A 19,261-nucleotide genomic window follows, 5' to 3' on the forward strand; every position below is an offset into this window, starting at 1 on the left:
AATATCTGCCACAACCGCCCAATTCGGCCAATTATTGAAAACAACTATTCCCACACCTTTAGTTTTTTTATACGTTCAATAATAATAATAATAATAATAATAATAATAATAATAATAATAATAATAATAATAATAATAATAATAATAATAATAATAATAATAATAATAATAATAATTCTTATCGTTATTGGGCTGTCAATCAGGCACTAGAATCCACACATTGAATGGGATGGAAACACAAAAGGCTGGGCTTTTGGGGCCTCTTATTACATTGGCTCGGAACTACATGTGCAATTGGGCTCATGGGTCATGTGGGCTTTAGAGTTTAGATCTGTACAAATCTTCCACTGCAGCGCAGTGGTTGTTCCCATCTCGGTGAAGGCTTGGCCCGGGGTTTTACCCGGGTTCGAGTCTGAGGGGGCACAGTTTTATCTATTCCACGGGGTTTCTGCGCATCAGGGGTGTGCTACGCTTTCTAGCGGTGGTCGAGTAGTCGGTCGTTGGACATAGCTCCGAAAGGGTGGGTTTACACGTAGAAAGCAGTTAGTCGTTCAAAAAAAAAAAGTAAGGTGTGTTTGGAAATTAGTTTTGGGCTTATAAAAGGTTGGTATATGTGACTGGATCCGTTGGTCGTGGTAACCCAATCATTACGATCATGTCCAATAAAACGCTAGATACGATGGTCTTAGTGATGATTAGGAATAAAGGGAAAAGATTTTTTATGTTGTATTGTTTATGTTATAATTGGGTAACCTTTTTGTATTGTTTTAAGATCACAAAGTTACTCGTAAAAAAATATAGTTTACTGACGTGAGACATCAATGATATAAAAGTAATTCACCGCTATTATATATTTGTGTAATATTTGCACGTTTTCTTGGCAGCTATACGTAATTTTTTCTCTATTGTAGAGATTCCAATGTAGTAATGTTTTTATTGTCTTCTCTATTTTCTTTTTTATATTATATAGAAAGTGAGTCTCCAACGTGGTAAAAGATGAAGCAATTAGCCGACCATCAACCTCAAAATACACTCTTCGGGATTTATAAAAATTAATGTTTAAATAGTGACTTTATTATCTAATCTAACTTATAATAAAAGGCTCCAAATAATACCACATGCCATTTTCTTCTTGAACCTCATAAATTTTATTTATATTTGTTTAATAAATTTCTTTTAATATTAATATTAATTAATAATCAAAATATAGATGATACTTATTTTTATCCTTATCTATATCTAAAATTAATAAATAACTTCAATTTTGCAATTTAGACCATTTGTCTTTTTTTTTTTTTTTTACTTTTAACACAAAGTTTTCATCTTTTTGCAGTTTAATCCCAACTCTTTTTTATTTTCAATTTTATTCCACCATACTTTTCATCTTTCCCAAATTTTTCGTTTCGTTCTAAATTTTGTGAGTTAACGCACCGCAACTTGCGTCTGGGGTTCAACATTTTTTCGTATATTTTTTCCCGTTTGACTGGCCTATCGCGTCACATCTATTTTTCTGCGTTTGACAAGTTCGTCAAACACACAGGTCTTGGATGGACTTAGTTATTTTTTTCTATTTTACGTTTCGGTTTAATTTTTCTCAGCAACGAACGTGCGTGATTCAAAAATTTTACGTTTGCTTTTCACTCGGCATAATTTATTCTCGTCTTTATGTATTTTGTTTTTACGAGTTTTTCCGGTGTTGGTGGTCGTTGACAATCATATAGTATTACTGCTACTTAACACAATTTTATAACAACCACTGCAACGCGTGGGCTTAATAGTCTAATACTAGTTATTATTATTATTATCGAGTTGTTGATCCAAAAAGAGAATTGGGCCGAAAAAAGAAACAAAGTGCGGCCCAGATATCGAATTAAGAAGAAGAGCACGGTGCATGCTTATGGTTTGTTTGTTCATCTTCTTACGAGCGACCGAGCGACTAGGGTTTCATCTTCTTACGAGCGCTAAAGGTTTCTTCATCACCATGGATACTAGCCAGAACAAGAAGAGGAGGAGGCATATCATGGATAGTAGCGAGAAGAAGAAGAAGAGGAGGAGGAGAAGGTACTTACACACACACACACATACATATATTTCATTATACGCGTCTTTGTCAATTCCTGATTTGCTAATTACTTTGTTTTTTGTTTGTTGATCCGGCCATCAGCAGTCCAGCATCTTCTTCTTCGGCATCTTCTTCTTCTTCTTCTTCTTCTTCTTCTTCTTCTTCTTCTTCTTCTTCTTCTTCTTTTTCTTCGGCATCTAGATCTTCTTCTTCTTCTTCAGCAGCATCAGCATCTAAGCGGAGGAGGAGGAGGCGTATCATGGATAGTAGCGACAGCAAGAATAATAAGAGGAGGAGGAGAAGGTACTTACACACACACACACACACACATATATATATATATATATATATTTCATTATAGGCGTCTTTGTGAATTTGTGATTTGCTAATTTGTTTTTTGTTTGTTGATCCGGCCATCAGTAGTCCAAACAAGGCAGCAGCATCTTCTTCAGCATCTAAGCGGAGATCATCTGAGCAGCATGTAAGTACTGTTTCATGATATGTTCGTTCGTAATTCATAATTTCTCATCACCATATGAAAAGGAAAGCACAGTATATTGAATTGTCGGGTGATGGGTAACAGATATGAATGGAGGGATATATGGACTTTCATCTGACATGTCAATACGCAGCGTATTGGTCTCTACTCACCGTATTACTTTATTCACGTGCCCTGGACAACATCGTATCAGGGTCAAATCAGTCTGTCAATACGCTGCGTATTGATCAATATGCACCCTATGATAGGCTGATTTGACATGGTACTAGGTTTGACTGTCTGGTCGTGTACCTACCACTTATATACGCTGCGTATTGGTCAACACGCAGCGTATTTAGGTAACCCTATACGCTGCGTATTGACCAATACGCAGCGTATGTAAACCCTAATTGTGCAGATAGCCTGCCTTGGTGTGCAAATAGTGAGAGCCTTTGATAATCACATGATCATTATCGTTCACTAAATTTTAATTACTGCTTTACTTAGAATTATTGTTGTAGAGGGAGGGAGGGAGGCTTGATAATAATTCATTTGTTCTAATTGTTTGTTTAGAAGTCTGGGCTGCTTTGTTCCATGGATGATGCTTTTCATCTTACATGCGAGAATACTTATGAACCTCAATCTCTTCTAAGATCACAGAGGTTGCCTACTGCTAAGGAATACGACAATTGGGATTGCTATGTCACTGCTTTTTTCTTTAAAATGGCTTCCTGCCCTCTCGACAGACCACCTTTTAGCTACTCATCATTGATGGAACAGGTACTCTTTGTTTGTTTGTTTGTTGTATATCAAAAATTATAATCACATAATAATAATAATAATAATAATAATAATAATAAACCTATTATTTTTAGCCCATTTGGTTTTGTGATATGATAACACAAGAAGGGATTTTGTTTTCCAAACATTTGGTGGTGATTCATTCTATAGCTAGCTAGCCCCCTGCGTTGTAACGCCTCGTCTTTCTTCACCCATCCGATGATTTGCTTGTAATTTATTCTTTGCTGCGTTTAGGCAGAGCTCATGGAGTCTCCTCCACCCTCACAGGTGAGGAAACAGTTCGACGAGGACTTTCCCATTACCATAAGGGTATGATTTCTCTCAGTACTCACCATTTATTGAGGCAAAAAAAACAAGCTAACGAATTCTAATTTATTATCTGCTCTGATTGTTTAGAGAGGGGGTGAGTGGGTTGATCGCATTGAAGTCAGGCGGGGCGTTCGGTGGCCATTTAAATTTGGTTCTTATCCTCCGTGGCGTGAACCTGATCGTATTCCTTATCATTTGTTTCTGCTGGTTAAGGAAGCAGATGATATCATGAGGAGCCGCAACAACCCTAACGACGTGACAAAATTGGCGTTGGTTGAGAAGAAAATTCACTTTTTTTGTAAATACTTCTACTGTCATCTGCCTCGTCGCTGGGAATAGTATGGCTTTTCTTTTTTTCTTCTAAAAAATCTTCCCTTTTGTCATTTTAAGTTTTTATGCACATTTTTTTTCCTTTTCCAGCAATCGGGATGATGCCAGTGATGTTGTTGCCTGCTATGACCTCACGCGCGATCCTATATACAATATGGCTGGTTACACCCCTATTTCTATCTCCTCTTTGGGAGGGTGGGACCCGATGTTGGAGTATGATGAGGAGACCGGTCTCTCGCGACATGAGATGATTACTGTTTTGTGTATTATTCACTCACGGAAGACGCCTACAGTTTGGAAAATGACCCGGCAGGAGGTGTTGTTCTACTGTAAAGTATGTTCCTGCTTTGGTATTGATTACCATCGTTTAGAGGCCGCTTCTGAGGATGATGTCTGCTTGATGAATGTGGGATCATACAACCTCTAGTTTCCAAGTCTTGATATTTCCAAGGGACGTGTTTATGCTACTAATGAAAAACTACAACTTAACTTAAGATGTTTTATTTGAATATTTGATGCTAAAGTTTATGTGACTCGTTACTAATTGTTAAGAATTTTGCTCTTTTGAGTCTTGTTTAGAGCAAAGAAGCAATTAAGAGTCTGGTTTACTTATCAATCATGCAATGTTAACTTAGCCGGGCAAACCGATAAATGTATCACATTGTTACCCGTGGACAAGGTCTAGGCCCAGGCCCATTGATGAGATTTGGCTAACAATGACGTGTTCAGTTACCAATCTTATGCTTGTGTTTTTCCCATACATGGTTAGTTATGAACTTTATGTCTACCCTCTATACTACAATTTCATTTTACATAAACAACTCAAAAGCCATGACCGAGGCCCATATGTGCATGAGTGTTCTTGCTCATTATGTTAGTTATGTTGTTCAAATTGGAGTAGCTCTAGGATGTGTTCACATATCTCTAATTGATTTAACTGCAATTTGCACCCCTGTGCGTTTACACGTCGAGCCACTGGCCGTGGTTGTAAATTCGCTGCAATTCGCCAATGCTACCCCTATAACGCTATACATGTTGAGGGAGGATTGCAAAGTTAATGAATAATAATAGATAACATGCATACGAGTGTCCTAGTATGTATAAACAAGTAATATAACAAATAACATATTTAAAGATTGAGTGATTGATTGTATATGATTGATTGTATGTGTGATTGTGTATTTTGTATGGATACATGTTGCAACCCAAATAGTGTTTTAAAGAGTAAAAATGGGTATATACTCACGGTTTGCAAATGCATTCCACAAAGTGAGTCTTGAATGATTTGAAGGATGGAACACCGAAGTTATCAACACTTAGATAGAATTCCACCTTAACACATATTTAAAATTTCAACAGAAAGATGTATGATTTACTTAGGTGGTATTGTATGAGGCTTGGTTTAAACAAGCGGGAAGCACACAAAAGCGATGAGGTCTAAAACCGATTTTTAAAAAAGCGAAGCGCGAAAGCGGTGAGCTTTTCGTACGCAAAGCGATTATATAATTTATTTTATATATCACATAAGTGTTTAGCATCTAATACCTATGATTTAGGTATAATTAAGCTTTATATATGTTTTAAAATGAAAAAAACATAAATGTACAGCATAAAAAGCCTGTTGTATAACACTCAGAAGCATAGAAACACCCCATGTACAAAAAACGTGCGCCTCAGCTACGCCTTAGGTCGATTTTCACCCCTAAAAAGCGCGCCTCAGCTGCGCTTCTTGTACATCGTGCGCCTTATGTCACACGAGGCGATGGGGTTTGCGTCTAGATGCGCTTTGCACTTAAGCGCGCTTAAGGCGCACTTTTTTAAACCAAGGTATGAGGCTGACGCGGGACAGACTAATAGCATATTTAGTTGGAATAATGGATTTGTACCAATAATCGGTACCATACCAATGCCAACCAAACATATACGGTACGATGTTTGGTTTTGAATTTAGCTCAATAATTAGTATCTGTACTATGCGATAGGTACTAGTTGAGGATTTTGAACAGTACTGTACAATACAGGTACATACTGAACAAATACCGTACAGTAATCAACCATGCGGCTTTAGTTTTAACCTGTGCTAGTACGGATCTTATCCCTATTCCCTAGTATCAAATATTAAGAACTACATTATAAATTATTCAAACCCACTCATAATCCAAGTCATTACAATATATACCGATTGCCAAACAGTCTAACAAAAGCATTGTAGAGAACCAAAATCTTATAATTTACAACCAGCTTTAGTAAAGACAACAGATGCAGATGCTTGCCTCTTATATGAAATCTGAACCATTGAAGTGCTCAAGATCAGGATGTGTTCCGCCAGGCGGCCTACGCGGGTTTCTGTAAACAACGTTAAATGAGATCAACTCTGTAATTTGTCTAACTTCAATAACAGATTTAGAGATGTTAACTTACCTTGCAAACCGGTTAGGTTCAAATCCAGGAACATCTGGTGGACCAAAAGGATCGAACCGAGCACCAGGTGGAACACCCCTGTTTCATTGCATTCACATAGTCAAAATCCAACAGTAAAGATGGCAGATTGGGCGGAGCAGGTTGGTAGTTTACCGATCAATACGGGTCAGATTAAGCTTAAGAAACATAAACCAATTGATTGGTATAGATAAAACATAAACCAAGCCTACAACAATTTACGACTAAATGGACCAAAATTGCCATTTACGCATCAACAATAAAGCAAATATTGTTAATTTGTTATAGAAAAGCACTCACGGCTGGCCTCCTGGGAACCCCATTCTTCCTCCAACGCCACCACCAAAAAATCTGGGATCGTTTGGTCCTGCATTGACATAACAATAGTAAATCGATCTTAAAACATAATGCAAGAATTAAAATAGAAAAAAGAGTTAAATGCCATTTTAGTCCTTGTGGTTTGGGTCATTTTGCTAGTTTAGTCCGAAGGTTTCGTTTTTCGCCTGGGGGTCCAAAAAGGTTTCACCGTTGCCATTTTAGTCCACTGGGTTAACTTCATCCATTATTTCTGTCAACCAGAAGGGCAATTCGGTCAATTTACATGGCCGAATTGCCCTTCTAGTTAACAAAATTACATATAAAATGACCGAATTGCCCTCCTCGTTAATAGAAAAAATGGATGAACTATGAAGTTAACCCAGTGGGCTAAAATGGCAATGGTGAAACCTTTTTGGACCCACAGGCGAAAAATGAAACCTTTGGACTAAACTGGCAAATCGGCCCAAAACCACAGGGACTAAAATGGCATTTAACTCTAGAAAAAAAAGAAAGAAACAAATAGAACAACATACCAACAAGCATTCCACCGTCACCAAAACCACCTCTGTATATTAAATATTGACAAGTAGTTAAATGATATAGCTGATGAAGAGAACAAGAAAAATGGAAAAAAATACAAAATAAAAGATGAAGATAGATCATGGATGAACCTGGTAGGGTACACTCCTGCAGGGGGCTGAGGATAGAGATCACCACCACCGATGTTAGGATAAACCGGAGGCATGACCACCCTGCAGTTTAGTTAATTATTTAGTCAAAATGATTTATTGAATCGTAATGTCGTGTTTGCAACATAGAGGATGCAACTTGAAGTTGAATTTAGAAACGAATATATAGTTATTTAGAAGATATAAAGGATTATGGAACATCGTAATTCTTTTGTTTTGATATTTATAGGGCATGTTAGTGAACTTAAATATATGGTGATATATGGTAATATATTTATCGACAAAAAAGTTTAAATTACCCTGAAGGATGGTAAGGAGAATAAGGATCTTCAAGTCCAAACGGTACCCCTCTAGGCTGATCTCTATCAGCATCTTCCGCTTTTTGTTCAGAACTGGAAAGGAAAAAAGAAGTTAACATACGCATGCAACGAAAATTAGTTGGAGTAACATTATCAGTGTCATGCCTTAAGGTTGAAAATTAGTTGAAAATTATTTTCAACTGTAAGAATAAAATACAAATTCATATTCATGCTCTTTCCACTAACCGTTTTTCTTCATCATTATTTACATATATTGCCAGAAAAAATTCTCTGTACACATTGACGCATGCTATAGTGGTGTTGTACATGTGCGAGTTAGTCGTGCAAGGAGAATTTAGATGGCGTATAAATCACCATCCATTTATAATAGAAAAACAAGACAGTTGTGGAAACTAGAAAACGAAATAAATTAAAACCTAAATCGTTATATCTAACATTAAGTTTTCGTTAAGTAACCAATCTAGTATCCTTATATCAACGTAACACGAATAAATCTAGCATATCTGGCATAAATCAGTCCATGTCCTTATTTATCGATTTGAAGTTTCTAATAACGGGTAAACCCTAAAAGCAACTATACGTATGCACGTTTCTCATTCACGGTTTAATCGTTTTCCAAGTACTTCAATCTTTAAGTCCCTTTTATGTCATCAGTAATATCAACTTCCCACAATCATGCTATTATGTTTCTCATTCCTTTAACCTCAATGTCACTCAAGTAACGAACAAGGTGTCGATCATAGATGTTAAAAGCCATCGCCTCTTGCGCCTAGGCCCATTTTTCAGGCGAAGCGAGGCAGTTGCGCTTTAAGTCGAGGAAATTGCGCTTTAATTCTCTAGGTGATGGTTCAGGCGCACATTCCGGCCAGATTCCTAGATTTTAGAGAGCTTCCGGCCAATTCTCTAAATTCCGACAAGATTCTAGCCAGATTTCTACTTTTTATTCAAGGAAACCTACTTTTCTACACTAATACACTAATACTTTGGTACTAATTAGATGATACAAAGTGTTACATAATAGTCTTTGTTTATTTTATTTGAAGAATAGTATTCTTTTTCTAATACATAATATATTTTTATTTTTTTTTTCATTATGCGCTTTATTTTTCTCAGGCCCTCGCTTTTTTTGCGCTTTGCACCTAGGCCCCAGGCGAGACCTATGCGCCTTGAGTGCGCCTAGCGCCTTTAATAACTATGGTGTCGATAAGTCTAAACTACTACTTTGTATACAAAACAACTGTTTACTCCTTACATATAAGGTTGGAGAACTCACTAGTCGCTAGCAGGTCGGTGAGGTAGGGACTAGCGACTACTCGGGATTAATCGGATCGGACTTTTTATGTATAATTTTAAGTTTTTATACATATATACATATATTTTTATACGTACTTTTTTTAAGTGGACAAGTTTTGACCGGAATCTGGGAGGTTTTGGCCGGAATATGTGTTTTTTTCCGGTATTTTCTGATTTTTTCCGATTTTTTTTGTTTTTTCCTGATTTTTTCCGATTTTTCCCGACCGACTAGTCGCGATTAGGGCCGATTAGGGCCGACTAGCGATTTTTTTACTGATTAGCTAAAAATTACTCAGTTGATGGGCGACTAGCGACTAGTCAGCGATTAATCGCCGGCTAGTCGCGATTTTTGCAACTAATGCTCTATAACTACTCTGACACAAAAACTATAATACAAAACAACACAATATAGACTAAGTGTAAAAGACGATATATCATATACTTAAGAAATATAAACTCCATTTAGAAACAGCTAAGCTCGGTACGTAAACAACTATATAAAGCCAGCAACTTGATTATGTTCAATGCATCAACTAGTTACCTTGTGGCACTGGATGTGCTTGCATTAGAAGAACCGCTCAATTTGGCTACCACCCCTTTGTTAACAGAATCTACAAGCTTACCCAAGTTCTTATACTGTGAACTATATTTAGTATCATCACTTTCTCCAGCATAATCATCAATACTGCACAAAAGAGACAACAGACACCTGTAAACAATACAACTAATGATACAAAAAACGTATACGAGTACCCGAAAAACGAAATATAAACAATTACTTGATCTCAAGATGAACAGGATCAGAAGAACCAAAAGCCAAAGCATCAACAAACAACTGCTTATTCATAACAAGACATTTCACAACCACTTTCTTCGAACCATCAGGGCTAGAGTACACAAACGCATAGTTATCTTCAACTTCATTCCACCCTTCAATACCAGCATCATCTAAACCCACAGAAACAAAACATCAAACACCTTGCGAGCATGAAACAAAAACCCAATTCTAACCCTAAAGTTTTATACTTTTTGTTAAAAAAAAAAAACAAAACAAAACCCTACACGTGTTAATAAAAAGGGTACCGTTAAAAGGAGCGGTGAGTGCGTCGTCGGTGAAGGCCGGAGGACCGGTGGCGTTGAGATTGAAACCGGATGCGAGGAAGATTGAGTGAATGACAAACGCAATTTTGTCAGCTGAGTTGTTGAAATTGGGTCTTGAAGCTCTTATTATTGCTAATACAGATTGCTCAGTCGCCATTGTTTGATTAACAGAAGAGAAACTCGCCGGAGAAATGAATTTCTTCTTGGAAAAGTTAACGTTTGAGTGTTTATTGAGGCGGTTACCGGTGAGTTGATATAACGTTTGAGTGTTTATTGAGGCGGTTACCGGTGAGTTGATATAACGTTTGAGTGTTTATTGTTGCTTGGATTTGGGCGTCGTCATGTTGGTTTGGTTGATTGGCCCAACAAAATACGCAGATTGATAACTCATTGGGTTTAGGGCTCATTTATCATGAGAAAATTACAAAAATCGTTTTTAAAAATTATAAATTGCAAAATCTAATTCAGTTAATTTTTTTGGTTAAATTAGGTAACACAAGGATAATTTAATCTTTTTACCCAACTCTCTCTTATATATCATATGCCATCACCACTCTCAACTCAACCACCATCCACCACTCCCACAGCAACACCACTCCCACCAGCAGCCGCCAATAAATCACCACCCTAGCACCACCATTGCCAAATCCCAACCACCGTACCAAATGTACTCCTTCTGTGCCCACCACCGTCCAAGCACCACCACTGCCATAAACCATCGTCCTAGCACTACCACTCCAAATCCGACAACCTCACACTCCAAATCTGATAACCACCACTCCAAACTCGACACCCCATACCAAATCCGATAACCACCACTCTAATTCCTAAGAACCCTAACCCTAGAACGAAGATCGGGTGATTCGGTTACCTGGGATGAACGACGGCTTTTGTGGAACGAACGAACGGGGCTATATGTCGAACGACGGGAGAGCTATGGCGGTGGTGAACGATGCTACGGCGAGCTGCTTCTATAGTGGCCGACGGTGGATCTGTGGTGAACGGTGCAATGGCGGTGGTTTTATGGGCGATGGTGGCTCAAATTGTATAAAGAGAGAGAAAGAGAGTTGAGGGAAAAAGATGGGTTTTTTTATTATTTATTTTAATGTTTAGGGTAAAATGACTAAAATACCCTCGTATGGGGTCCACTTGGTCAAACCTAACCATGAAAATTAACTGAGTTAGAGCTAAAGAACATATTGTGCAAGAGTTTGCAAACATTGAGTACGTTTTTTATACTTTTTGAAGACAGATGACACACTTTGCAATCTAGTGTCAACATAAAAGACGCTTTTTGTAATTTACTCTTAACAAATTAATATTTTTTCCCTCTGGTGATATTGTTTGGTCGGGTGTCGATTCGGTTTCTTACGATATCGGGAGTATATATTGTTTACTATATCAAAAGGTACCTTACAACCACATTTTTAATCAAACAAACGGGGACATGGCCGGGCTACCGTTCTCTCTCTCCTTCTTTCTGATCTCTCTCGCGTGTAATTGGCGGTGTGTAGGGGTGCAGTAGGTTTAGGGTTTTATACTGGGGCTTCACATGAGATTAGGGCGGCGACATGTGTGGCCGGCGGTAACCACCTCCCGGCATCTCTCTTTCAACGGTAGGTGTAGGGCAGGGCTTGAGGGTTTTATATGGTGGGCACAAATATGTATGTAATTTACCAAAAAAACCTTTTTATTGTTCAAAACGTTGGGTTATTATTATATAGGAGAATTTGTATTGGAATGTTAAAAAATTGAATAAAATATTCAGTATTGTTACTGAAAACACACATACACCAAACACTGTACTGGTTATGGCAGTTTGGTACTGGCACTTTGTAAAATAGTGAAATCAAAAACCATAAATTTGAATACATGTATCGATACCGATTGTGTTCATTCAGTATCGATTAAGTACATTAGCAGTACTTGGTTTTTACAATTCCAATATATACTTTATTTTCGTTCATCATCATAATCAGTAAATCCCACCAATAGCAAAGCTAAGGTAGGGTCTGAGGAGGTTAAGATGTAGACAGCCTTACCTCTACCCCGTAGGAATATAGAGGTTGCTTACAGTGAGACCCCTGGCTCGATAGTAGTTTTGCATTAAACCTTGGACATAAGGCACATAACACTCAGTAATTGAGATAAATGCCGATTAGTGCATGTACCACTTGTCTTTCGGCTATCAACGCCACCACATGATGCATCATTAACCATCCTTTTTTTAACGTTATTTTCACGAAATTAGTAAAATAACACTAAAATTAGTGCACTTTCACTTTTCTCCCCGAGCGCCCACACGTATATATATTATATGCGCAATTGCGCATACCGCAAGCGGGGCAGTATACTTTATTTTCAATAAAGTTTATAAATATGGACAAAACAGTTAAACAAAGTAATACCTAAAATCCATTATAGATTTTTTTATAAAATTACTTGCAATGCAACAAATACATGTAACCTAACCTAAGCATTCTTATGCCTGACACGTAAATCACTTTGTAAACTACCACACCTTCACACATTTAGTAATACCTAAAAGCCATTATAGATTTTTTATTCATGCCTTAAAACATTTCAGAAGAACTCAAATAGTTATTTGTTTCTTGACACACATTTTTAAAGTTGAAACACCGAGGAGTCAAAAATTCTTGAAACACCATGTAAACAGAATGAGGCAACCAACCACCAAACCAATAAGTGATCATGGGATTTCACCCCTTTTCCCTTAGATTTCAAAATTTCTTTAGTGATTGAGTACATTGTGGTTTGTGGAGGTTGTTTCTTTAGCAACATCCAATGACGGCTTACTTATTTACCTATTAAGTTTGGGGGTTTGGGGTTGTATTCGGAGTGGAGACTTCATCTTATGCATTTGTGGCCTCCTCGAGGGCCCGATCTTGGGTGCCTTAGGACCATATCTTACGAGACAGTAATACATGTGATATGGATATTGATTATGGTTGTGCTCTGGCTTGTTTTTGTGATACAATTCCAAGTTTTGATTTCAGCGATCTCATTAACAAGAACACCGCCCCCTAAAGCCCAACATGCATTGGTGAGTGTCCTTTTCAGTAAAACTATCAAGGACATGGAAGTACACCTCAACATGATCGTTAGACATAAATTCGTTTTTAGTGTCTACGTGCCCCACATGCCCAAGATTTTATTATTGCTATCTTTATAGTTGGGCTAGGCCAACTGCCAACACATGTCGCTGGTGGAATATCGTTCTATGCTTAAGTATCGCCTCATGATTCCTCTTTTCCCGATTGATGAGATATGTCGTGTTTGTTGCAAGGCGTGTTTGGGCTCATTTGGGGAGCACGTAGTACATTGTAGAAAGCTCTCGGGTTTCAAGTATCGACAAAGTCTGCTTAAGAACGTTCTTTTTGGCATATTATGGCGAGTCGGGTTCTGTTAAGAAAGAAGTTTTTCTAAAGTTCTTGATCGGTCCTTTAAAAGGAAGATCAACACTAAGACCAACTAACATTTTGGTCTTTGGATGGATAGGAAGGAAACACGCATATGTGGATTTAACAAGGGTCTCCCTTCTTACGGGTTTGAGGACCGGTGTCTTCACGGTGGGTCAAATTTGTCGCTTCATGCAAAGTGACCAAACACGAGAAAACGTGTCTTGACAACCAACACATATTTATACCATTTGCATTTGATACTTTTGGATTCATTGCTTCTAAAGCTCCGAAGCTACTCAGTTGAGTCCAAAGGGTCATGCATAATAATGTTATAGCCACAAGATTTATGAATGCGGTTTTGTAAATACTTCGTTTTGCTATTAAAAAAGGGCTAGTGAGACATCTTGTTGCCACTTCGCCTTATATTTCGATGTATGTATGATTAATGTATTAAAAAAATAGAGGTTTAAAATTAAATTTTAAAAAAATTACCTAACTCGTAGGTGCTTTAACCATGTATGATTAATGTATTAAAAAAATAGAGGTTTAAAATTAAATTTTAAAAAAATTACCTAACTCGTAGGTGCTTTAACCAATTTGATTGTCTTTTAAGTATGTAACGAAAAAATATATTACATAACTCATATTGTTTATTTGATTGGAGAAAATAACAAAACCACCTATTTCTTTTTTTTTTTATACTTTTGATATTTTTATTAAGTTATATATTCTTTTGTGGTGACGACCTGACGTATTTATATGAATCGTCTTCCGACTCGGATGAAGCTTACGGATATAGGAGTAGATGTTCCCGATGTTCTTTGTCCAGTTTGCTCCAACGTCAACAAATCTATATATCGCTATGGAAAATGTGATGTATTGGTTACTCTTTGAGTCACTAATTTCAAACTTCAAATGGCTTGATATTTTCAGAGTCGATATTTTAAACCGGCAGGTTTGCTTGTATGGCTTGATTCGCTTCACACTTCGTCTAGGAAGAGAAAGCTTATACACGGTATTATTTTGACGTCTTGGCGGGTGTCGTTTGGAGATTTTGGAATACCATCGTTTTTTCTCAAGAAAACCCGCTCAAAAATTAATTTACATTCTATCGTTAATTACTTGTATTGGTGGTATCTTAATAGGAATAGTAACATAGATATTAGTTAAGCGGTGTGGATGCAAAATCATCTTGTAATGTAACTTGTTTGCCTAACGTTTGATCGTTAAGTTTTATTATTTACTTGGGCCATTAAAAGAAATGGTGTAACCTATATTCTAGTAAAACAACCGGTTCAATAACTTCCAATCATAAAACATTGGTTCAAGATGAATTTATTTTGGAGGACAAATTTATTGGTTCAAGGTGATACATATGCATATTGTTCATATCAATGTTTTAAAATCTGGTTTTTATACCGTGTCAGATTTGGTTCAGAAACGGTTTAATCAGGTGTATCAGACGGTTTAATCGGGTGTATCGAGCGGCTTAACCGGGTGTACCGGATGGTTCAACCGGTCGGTTTAAACCGGTTTTTTAAACATCGGTTTGTATACCAGGTTGTACCGGTTAAACCGTCCGATAAACCGTTTCTGAGCCAAATCAGATACTTTATAAAAACCAGATTTTGAAACATTGCCAACAACCACTCAATCCAAACAATAATATTATCTTCTTCTCCTCATCCCGGAAACTCCACCGTTAAACTTTCCACCACCATGTCGCCACCGCTTCTCCAAACACACACATCACCCACCCTCTCTCTCTCGTTCTCCTCCCACATCCAACCCGACCCGACCCACTCCTTCCTCACATCCAGATTCTCCCACCTCTCAATCTCCAACCCACCACCATCCACCACCATCCGCATGGGCGGCGGCCCACGAACCTACCCCGGCGGCGTATCCAAGTGGCAGTGGAAACGTATGCAAAACAAGAAAGCCAAACAACTCCTGAGAGCCCGTCTGGCCCGTGAACGCCAGATTTACGAGATGCGTAAACGGGCCGAACTAAACGCCGCCGTTTCAGAGCTCGAACGGCCCTGGGAAATTGTCGAAAAAGCCCCTAAGTTATTTTCAGTTTCTGCTGATGAGCAGGTTAAGGTTTTAGCAGACCGGTTTCAGAAGCCTGGTGGGTTTGATTTGTGGTCTGAGAAAGATGGGCCCCAGTTGTTTCAAAGTGTTGAGGGTGTGACGTCAGCTAGGTTTTTCCCTAAAGGTGTTGTTCATAGTGTTAAACCTTATGGGCGAGTTAAGGAGTTGGATCAGGGTTTAAGTAATGAGGATGTGGAATCTGGGGAATTGGATGATGGGAGGAGAGATCGGATACGGTACGATTCGGGTGCGAAGGTGTTCGATATGAATTTGCAAGAGGATGGGAGTTATGGGGTTTCGAAGAAGGAAACGGAGAGTGCGAAGGTTAGAAGGAGACCGGAGAGGAAATGAGAAGGCTTTGGTTGTGGTAAAGTGAACTAGATTTTAGTCTTGTTATGTTACTAGTGCATTTGTACATGAAACGTTTGTTATATCTATATATCTATTGAGTATGTATTGTCTGCGCATGGTCTGTGCGGCGCAGACAGAAGAGCCTGCGCATATCTTTTTTAAGAAAAACAAGCACCACCTATCTGTTTTTGCCAATAATGTATGAATGTGATAGACTGATAGAACAAACTGATTCCGGAAAAGTTGTGATTCCGGAAAAGTTGTGATTCCGGAAAAGTTGTGATACAAACATTTGAACATGTGTATGGACATGACAATGTTCAACCGGAAAAGCCTCGGGTGTGGGAAAATGTTCAACCGTTATATTTAAGATGTTTAATACTCTACCTTTGACCCACTAAAGTTAAATTATTAAAACATAACCTAAAGCCGAAATTACATGGATGGTCTTTGTGGTATGTCTATATATTTGTTTCGTCCCTAGTTATGGTAAGTTGGAACTTTGGTTTCATTTGTTTGGTATTTTGTTAACAGTTTTGGCCTTAAACACCAACATATGTTACAAATGGGTCGTAAAATGAGGTAAATTGGCCGTTTTATCCTTTTTATGAAAGTTAAATTACTTCCTGCTCTATGGATTCCTTTCTCTTCCCTGTAGCCATCACCACACCACAACCTTGACCACCATCCAATCGCCTGCTGTCTCCACCAACATACCTTCTTTACTGCCACTCCTTAGCCTTTTCTCCTATTACATCCGCATAAAGCATCATCGCTGTTGGCTGTGGTGGTTGGCTGGCGTGTAATAAAGTGATTTATGATTTTTTTGTACTTTTGTTGCAACTTTTCTTTTTTTTTTTTAAGTGACAATTTACCTCAGTGAGGCGACAAAGACGGTAGAAGTGGCTGATTTCATTTGAGGCGCAGCCTCAGTCGCTTCAGGTCACTTCTGCCAGATTTGTATCACCTTCGATGCGGTAAGCGTTAGTGGGAGGTCGCTGCTTGCTAGGACTGAGGGTTACAGATAAAGTACCAAAGAGTTGGCTAGTGGATGGTTGAGTTAGTTAATTACCACCTAACCTTGCACTTGTTAGGATTTGAACTCACGCCACTCTTCTGAAGGTCAAACACCATACCACTAGACCACTACGTTATGTGGGGTGGGGTGGGGGGGGGGGGGTATATTTGTAGATTCCGATTGTCAGGAACGAAATATAAAGATATGGCCACACCATAGTCCAGACCATCCTTGTCATTTAGTCTAATCTTGCTTTAATTGTATTATGCCTGTTGTTTTAATTAGATGTCCGGTTGCAGAATCCGTGCTTCAAGTTTCTTTCAATAGTTTATCTAAAATTTGAGTTGTAAAACCTGGGTGTGTCGCTTAAAGAGCCGAAGCGGGGCGGGTTGATCCCAAACACTATTATGTCCTAAAGCTTAAAAACTCAAACAATGAGTGTCAATAAGACTACAAAAAGAGTTAAATGCCATTTTAGTCCCTGTGGTTTGGGCCATTTTGCCAGTTTAGTCCAAAGGTTTCATTTTTAACCTGTGGGTCCAAAAATTTTTCACAGTTGCCATTTTAGTCCACTTGGTTAACTTCATCTATTTTTTTTGTTAACGAGAAGGCCAATTCGGTCATTTTGTATGTAATTCTGTTAACTAAAAGGGCAAATCAGCCATATAAAATGACCGAATTGGCCTTCTCGTTAACAGAAAAAATGGATGAAGTTAACCCAGTGGACTAAAATGGCAACTGTGAAACCTTTTTGGACCCACAGGTTAAAAATGAAACCTTTGGACTAAACTAGCAAAATGGCCCAAACCACAGGGACTAAAATGACATTTAACTCCTACAAAAATTACCATATCTTGGTATTTGTCTTAGTTTTCTGAACACAAAACGATTCTGGAAGTTTTATGCAATAAGAGTACACTTTAGAGCTTAGGCTATTGACAACACGGCTCTTTCCTGGCCCGTTTGATCCGTTTTAAATTTGCATGAATCCTTTATATGTCCTGCTGGACCCGTTGTTTGACCTAGACGTCCCCAAAAACGATCCCTAAGATTCAAGTTTCGTGTGATTTCGTTATGAAGGTGGTCAGACCGCATGTGCTCGTTTAAACAAATAAACAACAACAAAACTTAATGTCCTGCGATTTTGGTTATAATTTTATTTTCCGACCTTGTTATGTTGATCAAGTGGAACTATTCCCACAAGGGGGTTTTTCTCAGATTTATTTGGGTTTTCTCCTGAATTGGTGTATTGGCATTATGTCCTAGTGGAGATGGATATGATCAGGTGGTTCCGCTGGTGGCACGATGATACTCTAGTGGTCCGTTAGTAATTCAAATTTGCCGTTCAAAAAAAAAGTGGGCGATGATAATGTGCACTTATGTGAAGAGTGAACATGATAATAGCTGCAGATTGAGTACAAGGTTGACCTACTACCCTTTTTCAAAGTCAAATTAGAATCATAAATCAACAAGCAATTACTTTCAAAACTGCATTCATTTCTCAATTTTATGTTTCCCTTTTCCTACATTTAGTGCCTACAGGCGTCTCATTCATTTCCCTTCATTTAGTGGCTCAATTTTAGGTTTTCATTTTCAATATGTTGTGAAACTATTCATAAAAATATTAATGCATGACCTAAATGAAATATATATGAACCATATTTATTATTTAGTAACTATATTTTTAAAGTTAATTTGGAAATAGGAGGTAACAACGAAAAAAATAATAACCAAGTTTCATAATTGTTCATTTTGAAAAATATAAAAATAATCACTAAATAACTTCCTAGGATTCATATACGTTTAGTTTACCCTGATACAAATTTATGGATCTTTCTCATATTTTATATGGTTTTAGGCGAAGCGGATGGTTAGATTGAACCCTATAAGACTGCCCCCAACGCTTCTTGTTGGGGGGTTGCACTTGATGATGTGGAGGATGCATTTGTAAAGGAAGCATTGGGGTAGGTGGCATTTAAGGGGGTTGCATGTAGGGAAGTGCACCTACATGCAGGAGAGAGAAGGTGAAGGTGGGCCCTTTAAATGTTTTTAAGATAGAAAAAGAAATGGTGATATGGAAGAGAGAGGATGCATGTGGAAAGGATGGGTTGGAGTTAAAAAAGGAGAGAACATGCATGTGGGAATAATGGGTTAAAAGCTGATGTGGCAGTGATGACTATGATGCATGTAGTAAATGCAGGCCGTTGCATTGCGGACAGTCTAAACTGCATCTAAT

The 19,261-nt window shown here is 38.0% G+C and overlaps 3 protein-coding genes across 6 annotated transcripts; 2 read left to right on the forward strand and 1 right to left on the reverse strand.

Annotated features, from left to right (window-relative positions):
• The first annotated feature begins 1,839 nt into the window (after positions 1-1,839).
• Positions 1,840-4,489, forward strand: LOC110937906. Of its 4 annotated transcripts, none has more exons than XM_035988788.1 (7): positions 1,840-2,061; positions 2,165-2,365; positions 2,483-2,543; positions 3,114-3,320; positions 3,576-3,650; positions 3,738-3,988; positions 4,071-4,489. In XM_035988788.1, exons 1-7 carry the CDS (start codon positions 1,892-1,894, stop codon positions 4,405-4,407), a joined length of 1,302 nt encoding a protein of 433 aa, XP_035844681.1. In that variant the 5' UTR covers positions 1,840-1,891; the 3' UTR covers positions 4,408-4,489. The 4 variants fall into 4 exon arrangements, with proteins under 4 accessions (XP_035844681.1, XP_022036059.1, XP_022036061.1 ...); XM_022180367.2 differs by having other exon boundaries at positions 2,168-2,365; XM_022180369.2 differs by lacking the exon at positions 2,165-2,365 and having other exon boundaries at positions 1,842-2,061.
• A 1,597-nt stretch (positions 4,490-6,086) lies between these two features.
• On the reverse strand, positions 6,087-10,508 carry LOC110937907 (probable proteasome inhibitor). Its single transcript, XM_022180371.2, has 9 exons — positions 10,123-10,508; positions 9,819-9,987; positions 9,581-9,724; positions 7,726-7,818; positions 7,409-7,489; positions 7,271-7,302; positions 6,720-6,786; positions 6,402-6,479; positions 6,087-6,326 (listed from the first exon to the last, which is right to left on the reverse strand). Exons 1-9 carry the CDS (start codon positions 10,295-10,297, stop codon positions 6,257-6,259), a joined length of 909 nt encoding a protein of 302 aa, XP_022036063.1. The 5' UTR covers positions 10,298-10,508; the 3' UTR covers positions 6,087-6,256.
• A 4,690-nt stretch (positions 10,509-15,198) lies between these two features.
• On the forward strand, positions 15,199-16,202 carry LOC110937908. Its single transcript, XM_022180372.2, has one exon. The coding sequence runs from the start codon at positions 15,282-15,284 to the stop codon at positions 16,005-16,007; it is 726 nt and encodes a 241-aa protein (XP_022036064.1). The 5' UTR covers positions 15,199-15,281; the 3' UTR covers positions 16,008-16,202.
• The last annotated feature ends 3,059 nt before the right edge of the window (positions 16,203-19,261 follow it).

Source organism: Helianthus annuus, chromosome 4, assembly GCF_002127325.2.
Source record: "Helianthus annuus cultivar XRQ/B chromosome 4, HanXRQr2.0-SUNRISE, whole genome shotgun sequence".
NCBI classification, from domain to species: Eukaryota; Viridiplantae; Streptophyta; class Magnoliopsida; order Asterales; family Asteraceae; genus Helianthus; species Helianthus annuus.

What these genes read in the sequence shown, in the direction of transcription:
- LOC110937906 (XM_035988788.1), top strand. Translation starts at nt 1,892, where the DNA reads ATGCTTATGGTTTGTTTGTTCATCTTCTTACGAGCGACCGAGCGACTA. An exon ending in AATAAGAGGAGGAGGAGAAG is followed by an intron (nt 2,366 to 2,482) that starts GTACTTACACAC and finishes TCCGGCCATCAG; the next exon opens with TAGTCCAAACAAGGCAGCAG. An exon ending in ACTTTCCCATTACCATAAGG is followed by an intron (nt 3,651 to 3,737) that starts GTATGATTTCTC and finishes CTGATTGTTTAG; the next exon opens with AGAGGGGGTGAGTGGGTTGA.
- LOC110937907 (XM_022180371.2), bottom strand. Translation starts at nt 10,297, where the DNA reads ATGGCGACTGAGCAATCTGTATTAGCAATAATAAGAGCTTCAAGACCC. An exon ending in ACTCACCGCTCCTTTTAACG is followed by an intron (nt 9,988 to 10,122) that starts GTACCCTTTTTA and finishes CTGTGGGTTTAG; the next exon opens with ATGATGCTGGTATTGAAGGG. An exon ending in TCTCCTTACCATCCTTCAGG is followed by an intron (nt 7,490 to 7,725) that starts GTAATTTAAACT and finishes ACTAAACTGCAG; the next exon opens with GGTGGTCATGCCTCCGGTTT.
- LOC110937908 (XM_022180372.2), top strand. Translation starts at nt 15,282, where the DNA reads ATGTCGCCACCGCTTCTCCAAACACACACATCACCCACCCTCTCTCTC.